General features: G+C 40.8%; 1 protein-coding gene across 1 annotated transcript in view; it reads left to right on the top strand.

Moving 5' to 3' along the window:
* rad18 (RAD18 E3 ubiquitin protein ligase) overlaps positions 1-9,363 on the top strand; it is a 99,038-nt gene extending 89,675 nt beyond the window's left edge. The window contains exon 13 of the mRNA XM_014132861.3: positions 9,028-9,363. Within this exon, the coding sequence (XP_013988336.1) occupies positions 9,028-9,127 (100 nt within the window). The 3' untranslated portion in view covers positions 9,128-9,363. The remainder of the gene's footprint in view (positions 1-9,027) is intronic.
* Positions 9,364-16,290: the final 6,927 nt, after the last annotated feature.

Consider the following 16,290-nt stretch of genomic DNA (forward strand, 5'->3'; position numbering starts at 1 on the left):
ACCTCTTTTTAAAGTGTGGCTCTTGATTGTCACATGCTATTACAAATATTGTAGAACTGGGTGCTCAACCTTAATCAACATAGCGATAAAACCACTTAAACTACAACACTTCCACTAACAGTTGGCACAAATACAACATATTTTAGACCATGCCCCCAAATATGCTAATGAGCCCCCACCAACATTTCAAAGTGCAGTGAAAGTAAGTTAAACAACAAGTCATTTTACACATTTTGGGAGGAAAAAACAAATGCGCTCTAAAGTATTGTTCACATTGGAAGTTTAATGCGACTCAAATCCAATTTTTTGGCATATTCGATTCTAATCGGTTCTTTTTCCTGCAATATAAACAGCCAAAAAGCACATGGAATCGGGGATTTCAAGCCACATTTCAAACCACCTTTTGGGAATGTGCTAGAAAGCTAAATGGCTACCTAGCTAGCTAGTTGACTACTGTGGCTAGCCAAAAAGGACTTGTTTTGAAATTTGGATCATCTTATCCTTTGAGGTTTTAACCCTTGTGTGGTGTTTTTGTTATTCATCCAATGTTCACGGGTCTGATGGACCAACAACATTATTGGGGTTTTAAAACAATACAGCCATAACAATTTATGTAAAAATACTTAATTCTTAGATGTTGACCTATATTAGTTGACTACAATTGACTACAATATAGACACCATACATGGTTAATAGTTGCCATTTACCTCTGCTGGATCACATTTATCAATAAAAATGCTATTTTTGTTTGGTGAACAGAAATATATTATAATCAAGACATGGATGGAATAAATCTTGTTTATCTTGATCAAAAATAAATGAAACAAGGTTTTCATCACTATTGATATTTATTGCTTTGAACTGAACGAATTGGAAGGACAGGTTTTACATACCGAATTTTATGGAAATGATAAATGAGCCCCATTGATCACAAATTAAGGCAGTTCTACACACCACATAAGGTACAGCGTTTTACTGTGTGTGTTCCTAATGCATTTCTTGCACTTGATGCATGTGTTCTGTGTCTTCCTGTACTTCTTGGGTCCACACACATCACAGCGCTTCTTTTTTCTCACTCTCTTAGGGGGTGGATCATCTTTAATATTGCATCAACGTAATTGTCTGCATCATTTCCAATCCCCCATATATTTTTGGCGTAAATATACACTAACATTCAAAAGTTTGGGTCACTTAGAAATTTCCTTGTTTTTTAAAGAAAAGCACATTTTTGTCCATTAAAATAACAAAATTGATCAGAAATACAGTGTAGACATTTTTAATGTTGTAAATGACTATTGTAGCTGGAAATGGCTGATCTTTAATGGAATATCTACATAGGCGTACAGAGGCCCATTATCAGCAACCATCACTCCTGTGTTCCAATGGCATGTTGTGTTAGCTAATCCAAGTTTATGATTTTAAAAGGCTAATTGATCATTAGAAAACCCTTTTGCAATTATGTTAGCACAGCTGAAAACTGTTGTCCTGATTTTAAAAAAGCAATATAACTGGCCTTCTTTAGATTAGTTGAGTATCTGGAGCATCAGCATTTGTGGGTTCGATTACAGGATTAAAATGGCCATAAACAAAGACCTTTCTTCTGAAACTCGTCAGTCTATTCTTGTTCTGAGAAATGAAAAATTGCCAAGAAACTAAATATCTCGTACAACGCTGTGTACTACTCCCTTCACAGAACAGCGCAAACTGGCGCTAACCAGAATAGAAAGAGGAGTGGAAGGCCCCGTTGCACAACTGAGCAAGAGGGCAAGTACATTAGTGTCTAGTTGGAGAAACAGACACCTCACAAGTCTTCAACTGGCAGCTTCATCAAATAGTACCCGCAAAACACCAGTCTCAACGTCAACGGTGAAGAGGCGACTCCTGGATGCTGGCCTTCTAGGCAGAGTTGCAAATAAAAAGCCATATCTCAGACTGGCCAATAAAAAGAGAAGATTAAGATGGGCAAAAGAACACAGACACTGGACAGAGGAACTCTGCCTAGAAGGCCAGCATCCCAGAGTCGCCTCTTCACTGTTGATGTTGAGACTGGTGTTTATCATAATTTGGTTTTAATCCAGAGAGGTTAGAAAAAGTATCTAGATCCTCTATGAGTCTGTGGAGGGATTCTAATTGTGGATTTAAAAGAAAACATGAATCATCAGCGTACAATGACACCTTTTGTTTTTAAGGCATGGATTTCTAATCCTTTAATATTATTGTTGGATCTAATTGTAACAGCTAACATTTCGATGCCAATAATAAATAGTTAAAGTGCCTATAATGGACCACCTTGTTTTACTCATCTTGACAGTTTAAAACTTTCTGAAATGTAGCCATTATTTACTATTCTACACCTAGGGTACATAACTTTAACCCATTTTATAAGAGATTCTCCAAAATTGAAATATTCCAGGCATTTATATATAAACTCCAGTCATACTTTATCAAAAGCCTTTTCAAAGTCTGCTATGAAAACCAGGCGTGCTTTCCCAGATATTTCATAGTGTTCTATTGTTTCCAGTATCGGTCTTATATTATCTCCAATGTATCGTCCATGTAAAAAACCTGTCTGATTAGGATGAATAATATCTTACAAAACCTTTTTAATTCTAAGCATTAAGCTAGAATTTTTGCATCACAGCGCTTCTTGTTTCTACTGGCTGCAATCTAGAATGATGAAAACATTTAGTTCTGGAATCTTACTAACATCTCACTCACATATATAGTTACATCAGGCCAAGGTAGGAGACTCAGACACACACATGCAACAACATCACTCACACTTACTTCCGGTATTGGAGTTGTTGGTTCTGTGGGTAGAGTGGATGGGGCACCAGCATCCTCCTCTTGAATCCTCCTCACGATGACTGCAGAAGCTGGGGTCCTTGGGATATGTTGCCTCCCCTGGATTTGAGGTCTTAATAATGCCTTGCCCAGCTCCTTGAAAAAGAGCCGTCTCCTCTGGAGCTTCTCTCTGTTCCAATTTGGGTTCAATGCCATCCAGATGACAAACGAGATGTCCAAGATGTTGAAGAATATCAGAAGTGGCCAGCGTAGGTTTCTTCTTTTGCAGCTGTAGCCAGTCACCATCTTGTCTAAATTGTCCACCTCTGCTTTTGTGGCATTGTAATCCATTATGATTTCTGTTTTTTGATGTTCCTGGACACAGATTCTCCCATCCCTATGCAGCGTACTCATAAGTACCACATTTTTGCCTTTCTTTGGCACGTAGGACACTAGGGACGTGTCGGCCGTGAACACAAACCTAGAGGAATTGATAGGCCGGTTACGTGTATTCAACAGCTGAGGTAGGAGCTCTGGCTTGTTTTTTTTGTACTGTTCCTACCATCATCAGCTTCCACTTGAGGTGCTCCTGTCCCAGCTTGTGCAAAGTAAAAAAGTTATCGCATGTGATGTTGTGGCCACTGGGTCCCTGTGTCACATTCAGGACAACCGGATCCCTTGGTTCTTCTCAGAGACTCCTCCTGGCTTCCCTGTATACACTTGCAAGTTCCACGCATATGATGAAGCAGCATCACAGGCAGCCCAGATCTTGATTCCATATTTTGCGGGTTTAGACGGTATGTACTGCCTGAAGGGACAGCGGACCCTAAATGGCATAAGATGCTCATCAACAGTAACGTTGGGCCCAGGGTTGTAAAACAGGGGAAGGTGGTCCACCCACTTGTCCCACACTGATTGCAGCTAGCTTGTCTCTCTGCCGCCGAGCTGGTCTGGTGCCTCGGTTATCGAAGCAGATAATCCTGGAAATAATGTGGAAGTTTTCCAGAGACATTGTTGCACGGAAAACTTCTCTGCCAGTTTCTGCATCCCACAGGGATTCTGTGGAATCCCTATTTGGATCTGAAAACACCAGCAAGGATAAAAAAAAACAAAAAAGCATGCCTTCCCTCCAAATTAGTGCAGTCCAGAATAATTCACTGGATGGTGTCTGGGATGAACAGTTAAAAATAATACTTTATGTCCTGCCCATGAGTAACCGCCATTCGTGTTTTTCTCTGGTTTCATCCTTATCACATTGGCGGCCATGCAGGGTGGCTCATTCCTTCGTCAAGAAGACTTTTTTACATACATATTTCTCCTCCTGCAGGCTGCTGTTGAGCTGGTTGCTGACGGGCTGGTTATGGGGCTGGCTGAGGGTCAATCTCATCCTCTTCTTCCAAGTCACTGTCAGACTCCGAATTGATAGAGACATGATCCTCATACACAGAAAATTATTCATCTTCCAAAGTGGAAGATGCTCCTTCCACACTAGCTTCTCTCTCTGTAAAAAATATTTCTAAGGCCCTCTGAGCAGAGATTATTTTTGCCATACTGATTGATTGTGGTAAGGAGCCACACATGCAAAGCTATTTATTTGTTGTGTCCCTCCCCCAATTTGTACCTGGCTGGGGTACAGTGTGGGAAAATACTACTTTTTTTTAAGAATGTATCAAAATAATGTATTGTAATAACATTGTGCAGGTTCCCGCAAGACATTGTTTAGTTTCACACACTTCAAAGGGTAAAGAGTGCCAGAAAAGCGGGAGACAGGCAGACAGGCAGGGAGACAGACAGACAGGTTATTGGTGCTATGTTGAAACAGCAGGCCCAGGGAGGAGTAAAGGCACATAGCAAACCTTTTTGTAAAAATTGACTTGTTTTCACCCACACACACACTTTTCCACACTTTTATTACCCTCGGGTCCAGGGTAATAAAAATAATGATGGAGGCTACTGTGTTCTTTGCGTCCTTCAATGCTGCAGATATTTTTTGGTACCCTTCACTGTCAACTGTGGGACCTTATATAGACAGGTGTGTGCCTTTCCAAATCATGTTCAATCAATTGAATTTACCACAGGTGGACTCCGATTAAGTTGTAGAAACATCTCAGGGATGATCAGTGGAAAATGGATGCACCTGAGCTCAATTTTGATTCTCATAACAAAAGGTCTGAATACTTCTGTAAATAAGGTATTTCAGATTTTTGGAAACATTTCTAGAGACCTGTTTTCGCTTTGTCATTATGGGTTATTGTGTGTATATTGATGAGGAAAAATGTGTATTTAATACATTTTAGAATAAGGCTGTAACGTAACAAAATGTGGAAAAAGGGAAGGGGTCTAAATACTTTCCGAATGCACTGTAGATTTGAGTGTGCATCTGTGTAGACATTTTTCCACCAAACAAAAGTGTGCGGTTGCTGTGACCTAAATGGCATAGCAGATTCAATTTCAGCAGGGCTTTTTATGGATTGTGAGTTAAGAATCCTTGGCAGACGTCAACTAAAATGTCTATGTGGTATACGAGGGCAACTCTGAACACATGTAGAGCTGTGCCACCTTTATATTTATCTGAGTCAATCTGGCTGCATTTACATTTTTTTAACTAATTGGAAATAGAGCTGACCAATTAGTGGAAAAAAGATCAGAATTGGGTTGCAACTGATTTTTCTCTATTACGCTCATAAGCTACACAAGTTGTTAGAACGGGTTGTTCTACATAGAAAATCATAGGAAATCCCAGGACATAGTGTCTATAGTACTATAATAGGTCACATAGTTGCTGTCACAAACTCCAAACTCCACACAGTTGTCACTGGATATTCATTTCCCAGTGAGCAAGCAATGTATTTACTTAAACCAGTCATATAAATTAATTTTGATCTGGTTTTTGCATTGGCGGACCTTCTTTTTTTAAACTGAAGAATGCAACAATTTACACTAACGGTCAAAAGTTTTAGAACACATACTCATTCAAGGGTTTTTCTTTATTTTTACTATTATCTACATTGTAGAATAATAGTGAAGACATAAACTATGAAATAACATATGGAATCATGTACGAACCAAAAAAGTGTAAATAAATCCAAATATATTTTATATTTCAGATTCTTTAAATATCCACCCTTTGCCTTGATGACAGCTTTGCACATGCTTGGCATTCTCTCAACCAGCTTCACCTGGAATGCCTTTCCAACAGTCTTGAAGGAGTTCCCACATATGCTGAGCACTTGTTGGCTGCTTTTCCTTCACTCTGCGGTTCGACTCATCCCAAACCATCTCAATTTGGTTGAGGTCGTGGGATTGTGGAGGCCAGGTCATCTGATGCAGCACTCAATCACTTTCCTTCTTGGTAAAATAGCCCTTACACAGCCTGGAGGTGTGTTGAGTCATTGTCCTGTTGAAAAACAAATGATAGTCCCACTAAGCCCAAACCAGATGGGATAGTGTATGGCTGCAGAATGCTGTTGTGGCCATGCTGATTAAGTGTGCCTTGAATTCTAAATAAATCACAGTGTCACCAGCAAAGGACCCCCACACCATAACACCACCTCCTCCGTGCTTTACGGTGGGAAATACACATGTGGAGAACATCCGTTCACCCACACCACGTCTCACAAACACACAGCGGTTGGATCCGAAAATCTCAAATTTGGACTCCAGACCAATGGACAAATTTCCACCGGTCGAATGTTCATTGCTCATGTTTCTTGGCCCAAGCAAGTCTCTTCTTATTGGTGTCCTTTAGTAATGGAATGTTGACCATGAAGGCCTGATTCACGCAGTCTCTTCTGAACAGTTGATATTGAGATGTGTCTGTTACTTGAACTCTGTGAAGCATTTATTTGGGCTGCAATCTGAGGTGCAGTTAACGCTAATGAACGTATCCTCTTCAGCAGAGGTAACTCTGGGTCTTCCTTTCCTGTGGCGGTCCTCATGAGAGCCAGTTTCATCATAGCGCTTGATGGCTTTTGCGACTGTACTTGAAGAAACTTTCAAAGTTCTTGAAATTTTCCGCAGACTGACCTTCATGTCTTAAAGTAATGATGGGCTGTCGTTTCTCTTTGCTTATTTGAGGTGTTCTTGCCATAATATGGACTTGGTCTTTTACCAAATAGGGCTATCTTCTGTATGCCCCCCTACCTTGTCACAGCACAACTGATTGGCTCAAGCGCATTAAGAAGGAAAGAAAATCCACACATTTACTTTGAAGAAGGCACACCTGTTAATTGAAGTGCATTCCAGGTGAAGATGGTTGAGAGAATGCCAAGAGTGTGCAAAGCTGTCATCAAGGCAAAGGGTGGCTATTTAAAGAATCTGAAATATAAAATATATTTGGATTTGTTTAATACTTTTTTGGTTCGTACATGATTCCATATGTGTTATTTCATAGTTTTGATGTCTTCACTATTATTCTACAATGTAAAAATAAAGAAAAACCCTTGAATGAGTATGTGTTCTAAAAATTACTTTGTGTAATTGGTGTATGATGAGGAGGTGGCTTGTAAAATGTAATAAACTAGGCTTAGTTCAAAAGGACCTATTGGATTTTTCCCTGGCAAGTGTCCTCTCTCCAATCATCAAAACAAAGTTGCTGTGAGAGAGAGGGGAGCACATAATAACTTCTGAGGCGACAGTCTGCAGTCTGTTGAAGTTGGTCCTATCTATAGCCAGTGCCATTGCAATAGAAGGGCACATTCATTCTGCTGTCCAGCGAGGAAGCCAAACACAGCTCTGGGTGATAATTGTCTGTGTGACTTGTTGGCCATGCGCTAACCAAGGTAGAGTGAACCGCAGGTCACAGAGCATTCTTCTATTCTACTCCACTCATTTCCCCATGTCTCAGGGCTATTCTGATGTTTCTTCATTTCTTTTTATTTGCAGGGATTTGTGTGTATTGTTTTGTATTAGGTATTACTGCACTGTTTGAGCTGGAAACATCTGCAAAATATGTGTACGTGACCACTGCAATTTGATTTAATTTGACTTATCCAGTCTTCAGGTTATTCCAAATGAAACATAGATGGGTGGGAAATGATTTGGGCAGATTAACAACCCGAAAACCTGTTTACCCCTTGGTGTTAGTTAATTGTGGAAAAAAGAAATCGGGGAGAAGAACATATGACTACTTCTCAGGATTCTGTGCGTCGCACTGGCGATAAGCAGCAGAGGGAACGGAGAGGGAGAGAGGTGGGAAAGTTCAGGAGAAAGCAATCTCTGGGATTTTATCATTTCGGAGAGGAAATCAGCAGACCCTGGAAGGTCAGGTGGGGCATTTCATTCAGAGCTAGAGCACAGATAAGTCTTTCAAAATGGCGATTAAGGCAGCCCCCTGCACCTCTCTGATTCAGAGGGGTTAAATGCGGAAGACAGATTTCAGTTGAAGGCATTCAGTTGTACAACTGACTAGGTATCCCCCTTTCCCCAAAAGCCTTTTGTTTTAGACTACTGTTTCCTTTTTGATGTCATGGAGAAAGTCGTTTCCTTGTGTCAACATTTCCAAAATAACACTTCAGTCACCCCACTGGGGATCACTGGCCTAGATACTAGGAGAACGACCTGAAGGGCCACCATAGCTCTTCTTGAGACTATGCCCTTTGGCCTGCAGCACCCTGCCAGGCCAATGCTCTAGATGTTGTGATGTCTTACATGTACCCCACAGTGCAGAGCGGTCTGTGACTTGCTGCCCCCTGCAGAGACCTGACCTCCACATGTTGACCTTCTGTCTGTGTTAGTGGGTATGTGGCCACAGAGGAATGTGAGCGGAGAACAGAGCAGGTAGAAATCCTTTATGTTATAAGCCTTATGCTGTGACAGTGGACAGTAGATTAGGGCCTGTACTGCATCCAGACCACCATGCCTGTTGTCAAGAAGTGTTTTAATCTAACTATATCATTAGTGGTGATACCACTTAGGGATGGGAGACATAACCTAAATGTTCTACTATTATCACCCCCCCCCCCCCCATGCATGCAGAGATGGCTATGCTGTAACTATCTGTGGCAGAGCAGCCCTGAGTGTGATTTGGTCAGGGCTGTATAGGGAACAGCCACATGAGACAGGACTCACCAGGGCAAATAAAGACACCTTTTGCTGCCCATTTGTCTGTGAAAGAATTGTTCCATAGAAGTCATGAATTGTAATTTTTTCTAATAATGTCATTTGGTCTTTCTGCTCCATTAATCTGGGGCTTGATACATGACCAAAAGCCCCAGACTCACTTATGAGAATTTCTCTCTCCAGAGTTTCAGAGAACGCCTTGAGTGGGAAGCGGGTTTTCTGCTCCAGGGAGGAAGACTCTGCTCTGCCCTTTGTCATGGGAAAACGAGCACGGAAAACCTGAGGAGGAATGCTGGGAAGAGGACAGGAAACATCTGAGCTGAACTCTGTTAAACGCCTTTACCTTTCTTACTTTAAGCACATTTTCAGGATATGGCAAGTTATGCAATACATATGTGTCATTTTGTTAGTATTGATATCTTTATAGGAAATTACATTTTTTCATGGACTAGTCACTAATTGGTCTTTACATGTACTGTCAAGTGTACATATTAACTTTGTAATAAATATTTTACAGTACTTTTTAGTTTTTGTGTCCCAAGTGTATATTGACCAACTGGTCATCAAATTCTTGACAATTTTTAAATTCCCATATGTCAGTTTAGCATATTAAACGCATAGAAATTATATAATTGGATCTCTATGATTCCTTATGATTCAACATGTCTATTATTCCACAATCCAAGACCAACCTGCCAATCCTCCCATAGTTCTCCCCACACATAGCAGTCACCTCTTTAGAATGAAGTAGATAATGGCATCTACAGCTGAAACAGATTCACCTAATGCAGAAGAATTCACATATAGTAAAAACCAAATAGAGGAGGCTTTGCATGCTAAGACCCTGTGAGAGATGCTGTGCTCTCATTGTGTGCTTCATTATAAAGCCATAGGCTGAGCGGGATGGTAGGCGGTCTGCTTATCAGTCTGCTTATCGTGGACATATTTTGATGGGAGTAAACCCTCTCCTGTCGCCTCTTCCGTGGTCTCTATACAGTACATATGATCATGGCACCTAGAACCAAATCTTGTGTGTGCACAGGCCAGCTAATATTAAGTCTGTCATGAGAGACTACTATACATGCACTCAGTGTTAAGTGTTAAGTCTTTGGGTTAAGGGGCTTAGAAGTTTTATATGGAGTGATTTCATTGCCAACAGATTGTATTTTAATTATATAATTTTGAATTTGTATTAGGATATTGAATTCGAATTTAATATTTTTGAACGTCTAATGCACAAATTGAATCATTGAACTTGTATTTCATGATTTGAAATTGAATGAATATTGTGTTCAGTTTTCAAATAATATTTTAATTTAATTGAATATTCAAATTCTATATTTATATATTACATTTCAATAGGGTAGATATTGGACTATATTGTCTGTGTATCAAATTTACAAACCATAATTTCAAGTTAATCAAAGTTTAATATATTGAACTTCTCAGATGCATTCATATTCCATTTTCAGTTCTCTAAATTCAGATTAAAAACCAGAGACAACATCCTGGTTCTTTGCCAGACAGGAAAGGTAGAGGGGAACAGATTGAAGCCAACGCTCTCTGTGGTAAAACGGAAGCTTCTGGCGATTAGTTTCTGGTGGTTTCTGAGGCCAATGTTGAATGTATTTTCATCCTATGAATTTGGCTCTAGTGTTTGAACCGCTTTGGCTGTAAGCTATTATGAACCCATTCCTGAAAGCTGAGACTCTGGAGCATAGATGTGCTTTCTTTTCCCCTCTGATGATCACATAAACAATTTGGCTCCCATAAGAATATACAGTGCCTTCAGAAAGTATTCACACTCCTTGACCTTTTCCAAATGCTGTTGTGTTACAGCCTGAATTTAAAATTGATGAAATGTTAGTTTTGTGTCACTGATCTACACACAATAGACCATAATGTCAAAGTGGAATTTTGTTTGTTAAAACATTTTCCAAATTAATAAAAAATTAAAAGCTGAAATGTCAAGAGTCAAAAAGTATTCAACCCCTTTGTTATGGCAAGCCCAAATAAGTTCAGGAGTAAAGATTTGCTTAACAAATCACAAATTGCATGGACTCATTCTGTGTTCAATAATAGTAGTTAACATGATTTTTGAATGACTACCCCATCTCTGTACCACACACATACAATTATCTGCAAGGTCCCTCAGTCAAGCAGTGAATTTCACACACAGATTCAACCACAAAGACCAAGGAGGTTTTCCAATGCCTATCAAAGAAGGGCACCTATTGGTATATGGGTAAAAATAAACAAAAGCAGACACTGAACATCCCTTTGAGTATGGTGAAGTTATACAATACACCAAGTCACTACAAAGATACAAGCATCCTTCCTAACTCAGTGGCCGGAGAGGAAGGAAAGCTCTCAGGGATTTCACCATGAGGCCAATGGTGATTTTAAAGCAGTTACAGAGTTTAATGGCTGTGATAGGAGAAAACTGAAGATGGATCAACAACATTGTAGTTACTCCACAATAATAACTTAATTGACAGAGTGAAAAGAAGGAAGCCTGTACAGAATAAAAATATTAAAAACATTTTTGCAACAAGGCACAAAGTGATAAAGTGATACTGCAAACCATTTTGCGAAGCAATTCACTTTTTGTCCTGACTACAAAGTGTTATGTTTGGTGCAAATCCAATACAACACATTATTGAGTACCACTCTCCATATTTTCAAGCATAGTGGTGCCTGCATCATGTAATGGGTATGCTTGTAATTGTTAAGAACTGGGGAGTTTTTCAGGATAAATAAAACGGAATGGAGCTCAGCACAGGCAAAATCCTAAAGGAAAAGCTGGTTCAGTCTGCTTTCCAGCAGACACTGGAAGATTAATTCACCTTTCATCAAGACAATAACCTAAAACACAAGGCCAAATCTACACTGGAGTTCCTTACCAAGAAGACAGTGAATATTCCTGAGTGGCCGAATTACAGTTTTGACTTAAATCTGCTTGAAAATCTATGGCAGGACTTGAAAATGGTTGTCTAGTAATGATTGACTTCATACTTGACAGAGCTTGAAGAATTTTGAAAAGAATAATGGCAAACATTGTATAATCCAGGTGTGAGAAGCTCTTAGAGAATTACCCAGAAGACTCACAGCTGTAATCGCTGCCAAAGTGTAGCACTTTGGGCTTCGTGGGTGTGGAGTCAGGCGCAGGAAGCAGGAAAATGTTTGTAATTTAATAAGTACTGAAAACCGAGGAAATATGTCCAAACACAACAGGGCGAAACAATAACCCCGAAGTCCAAAATACATGTACCACAAAACATACAAAGTGACGACACGTAACAAGCCCGCACACAGAACAGGTGGAGAGGCGGGCTTAAATAATAAAAGTAATTACTAATGGAAAACAGGTGTAACTCATAAAGACATAACTAACAGAAAAACGAAAAAGGGATCGATGGCAACTAGTAGGCCGGTGACGACGACCGCCGAGCGCCACCCGAACAGGGAGAGAAACCGCCCTCGGCAGTAGTCGTGACAGTACCCCCCCCCCCCCCCCCCCACCCCCGACGCGCGGCTCCAGATGGAGGCGATGGAAATTAACTAACAATGATGGATCCAGTATGTCCCCCACCGGGACCCAGCACCTCTCCTCCGGACTGTACCCCTCCCAGTCCACGAGGTACTGCAGGCCCCCCACCTGGCGTCTTGAGTCCAGAATGGAGCGTACTGTATACGCCGGGCCCCCCTCGATGTCCAGAGGGGGCGGAGGGACCTCCGGCACCTCACCGTCTTGTAGGGGACCAGCTACCACCGGCCTGAGGAGAGACACATGAAACGAGGGGTTAATACGATAATAAGAAGGGAGTTTTAATCTATAACACACCTCGTTTATTCTCCTCAGGACTTTGAAGGGCCCTACATGCTGCGGACCCAGCTTCCGGCAGGGCAAGCGGAGGGGCAGGTTTTGGGTCGAGAGCCAGACCCTGTCTCCCGGTGCGAATATGGGAGCCTCACTGTGGTGGCGGTCAGCGCTCCTCTTTTGCCTTTCTCCTGCTTGTTTAAGGGATTCCTCCACAGCTCTCCAGGTGTCCTTGGAGCACTGTACCCAATCCTCCACCACAGGAGCCTCGGTCTGACTCTGATGCCATGGTGCCAGGACCGGCTGGTAGCCTAACACACACTGGAAAGGCGACATGTTAGTGGATGAGTGGCGGAGTGAATTTTGCGCCACCTCAGCCCAGGGTAAATACCTCGACCACTCACCTGGCCGGTCCTGGCAGTACGACCGCAGAAACCTACCCACCTCCTGGTTCACTCTCTCCACCTGCCCATTGCTCTCGGGGTGATAACCGGAGGTCAAGCTAACCGAGACCCCCAGACGCTCCATAAACGCCCTCCATACATGGGACGTGAACTGGGGACCCCGATCAGAGACGATGTCCTCCGGCACCCCGTAATGCCGGAAGACGTGTGAATAGAGCCTCCGCAGTCTGTAGGGCCGTAGGGAGACCGGGCAACGGGAGGAGACGGCAGGACTTAGAAAACCGATCCACAACTACCAGAACCGTGGTATTCCCCTGAGATGGGGGAAGATCGGTAAGAAAGTCCACCAACAGGTGAGACCACGGCCGTTGTGGAACGGGGAGGGGTTGTAACTTCCCTCTAGGAAGGTGCCTAGGAGCCTTGCTCTGGGCACATACCGAACAGGAAGAGACATAAAACCTCACGTCCTTAGCCAAGGTGGGCCACCAGTACTTCCCCCTAAGGCCTTGCACTGTCCTCGCCACCCCAAGATGACCCGACGAAGGTAGCGTATGAGCCCATCGAATCAATCGATCGCGAACACCAAGCGGAACGTTACACCTGGAAAACAGGTGTAACTCATAAAGACATAACTAACAGAAAAACTAAAAAGGGATTGATGGCAGCTGGTAGGCCGGTGACGACGACCGCCGAGCGCCACCCGAACAGGGAGAGGAACCGCCCTCGGCAGTAGTCGTGACACAAAGGTGATTCTAATATGTATTGACTCAGGGGTGTGAATTCTTACTGTGATGGAAAATGTTATGTTGGTGCTTTTCTATTTACCAATTTCTATGTTCTCTGCTTGTGCTTTTCTAAAACCAATTTCTGTGTTCATGCAAGTGACTGATTGAACAAATCCTACCTATCAGTATCTGCAACTTGGCATTACACCCAGAACCTTGTTTAGAGAAAGGGATATCTCAGTTTCAAGGTCTCAGCTTAGAGAGAAGAAGCCTCTTGAGGTATTGGTTTGTCATGTGCATGACCCAGTATTGGTCGTCACATGAATGAAGCAAACATCAATTATAAATGATGAATATAGAGAATTTACTATGTGAGGTGCGGCATTGGGAAGGATGAAGGTTATCGCAGTATCTTGTTTTATATAGATGGATTTCAGAATTAACCTGGAAGAATCCATTGAAGGTTTTTGGTAAACTGTCAGGTAGGTATGAGTATTTGTAAATGAAAGTGCATAATTGGCGTGCATTAATGTCGTAAATAGACAAGATATTGAGTTTCTTAAACAAAGGTGCAGATGGAGCCAGGAGGTGGCTAGTCTTGCAAACGTATTTTGTAAGATGAGTAATTTGTGTAGGTAGGAGGTATATCTGTACTGGCCCAGACAATATTACAGTAAATGAGATATTGGTAAATTAAGCTATAGTATCTTTCTTATACCAACAGATTTTATCACTTTGCTGCATACAAATTGAATATGATCTTTTCAGGATAACTTTTCATCAATTAAAACTCAGATGAATATAGTGGATTTGACATTTCATTCCCAACCATTGAGATTCTGGCTCTTTTTCTTTCAATATTTTTTATTGTGAATACAATAAAGTTAGATTTTTTTCATAATCAAAGATAATTTGTTTATCTGGAACCATTCAGAAAATGTGGTCATGCCTGAGTTGGCTTCATTAATTAGTGAATAAAAATGATTGTGTTATAAAATCAAATTAGTATCATCAGCAAAGAGAATGGGAAGTACGGTAGAAGACACAGCAGCAAGGTCATTGATATAGATTAGGAATAACAAAGGTACAATTATCGAACCCAGTGGAATGCCACAGAATATCTTGGCCCTGGTAGATGCGCAGCTGTTTGCATGAACAAATTGTTCTCTATCATAAACAGAACTATAAAGCCAATTATGTGTATAATCATGAAAACCGTAATAATGCAATTTAGAAAGTAATATTTCATGATCAAACGTTTTGGTTAAATCTAAAAACATGCCAAGAGCGTATTCATTGTTGTTCAGGGCTGTAAAGATTTTATCCACAAGTTGTAAAAGAGCAATATCTGTGAAGTAGTTTTTCCCGAAAACCATTTTGGTGCTCATTACACCAATTTTTCTAGGATTTTTGAAAAACATGGTAGCAAAGATGTTGGGCAATAATTTGTCAAATATCTTGGATCCCCAGATGTATAGAGCGGGATAACTTTGGCAATTTTCAAATCTTTAGGAACAATACCAGTTTGCATAGTTTTCGTGAAGATATACATTAGAGGCTCAGTAATCGAGGAAGACACTGATTTCACCAAAGAAGCACCAATCTCATCATAACCTGCTGCTGATATCTTTAAGTTAGCAATTACCTCCATCACCTCCATTATATCAGGAGGATCAAACTGAAGCAGAGAAGGGAAATGTCCCTTAATGTTCAAAAAAAAATGTATTTCACCTTTATTTAACCAGGTAGGCAAGTTGAGAACAAGTTCTCATTTACAATTGCGACCTGGCCAAGATAAAGCAAAGCAGTTCGACACATACAACAACACAGAGTTACACATGGAGTAAAACAAACATACAGTCAATAATACAGTAGAAAAATAAGTCTATATACAATGTGAGCAAATGAGGTGAGATAAGGGAGGTAAAGGCAAAGAAGGCCATGGTGGCAAAGTAAATACAATATAGCAAGTGGAATGGTAGATGAAATTGGTGAAATACAGAATTGAAAGATGTGAGAAAAGTCTGGTAAGCAGAATCCACATCTGTTTGATTATAAACTTTTTCCAATGAAATATCATCAATCAACATCTTAAAGGACAATTCATTTTGTTAAATATTCTACATGTAATACTACTAATCATTCCCATCCGTTCATTTCCAGCTGCCAAAGAGAAGTGGAATTTTGGTCAGCAATGTCAGTATAAAGTATACCTGTATTAGCCACAATATTCAAAAAATGTGTTAAAATATTAGGGGATACAGACAGCTGGAGTATAAAATATTCAAAAAGTCAGATGTCATTGAGTGGTTCTCACTTTTAAATAAGTTTATGTTGTAATAACCCAATAGATTCTTTACATTGAATTATTAATCAAATCCAAGGTTGATGCAAGCATATCAATGAAACGACCAATGACAGAATCGGATGGCAGAGACTGTAGATGCATCCAATTACCACTTTTTTACCACCAAAACATTTACAGGAGAGAATTTCT

Source organism: Salmo salar, chromosome 12 (genome assembly GCF_965601325.2).
Source record: "Salmo salar chromosome 12, fSalSal1, whole genome shotgun sequence".
NCBI lineage: Eukaryota > Metazoa > Chordata > Actinopteri > Salmoniformes > Salmonidae > Salmo > Salmo salar.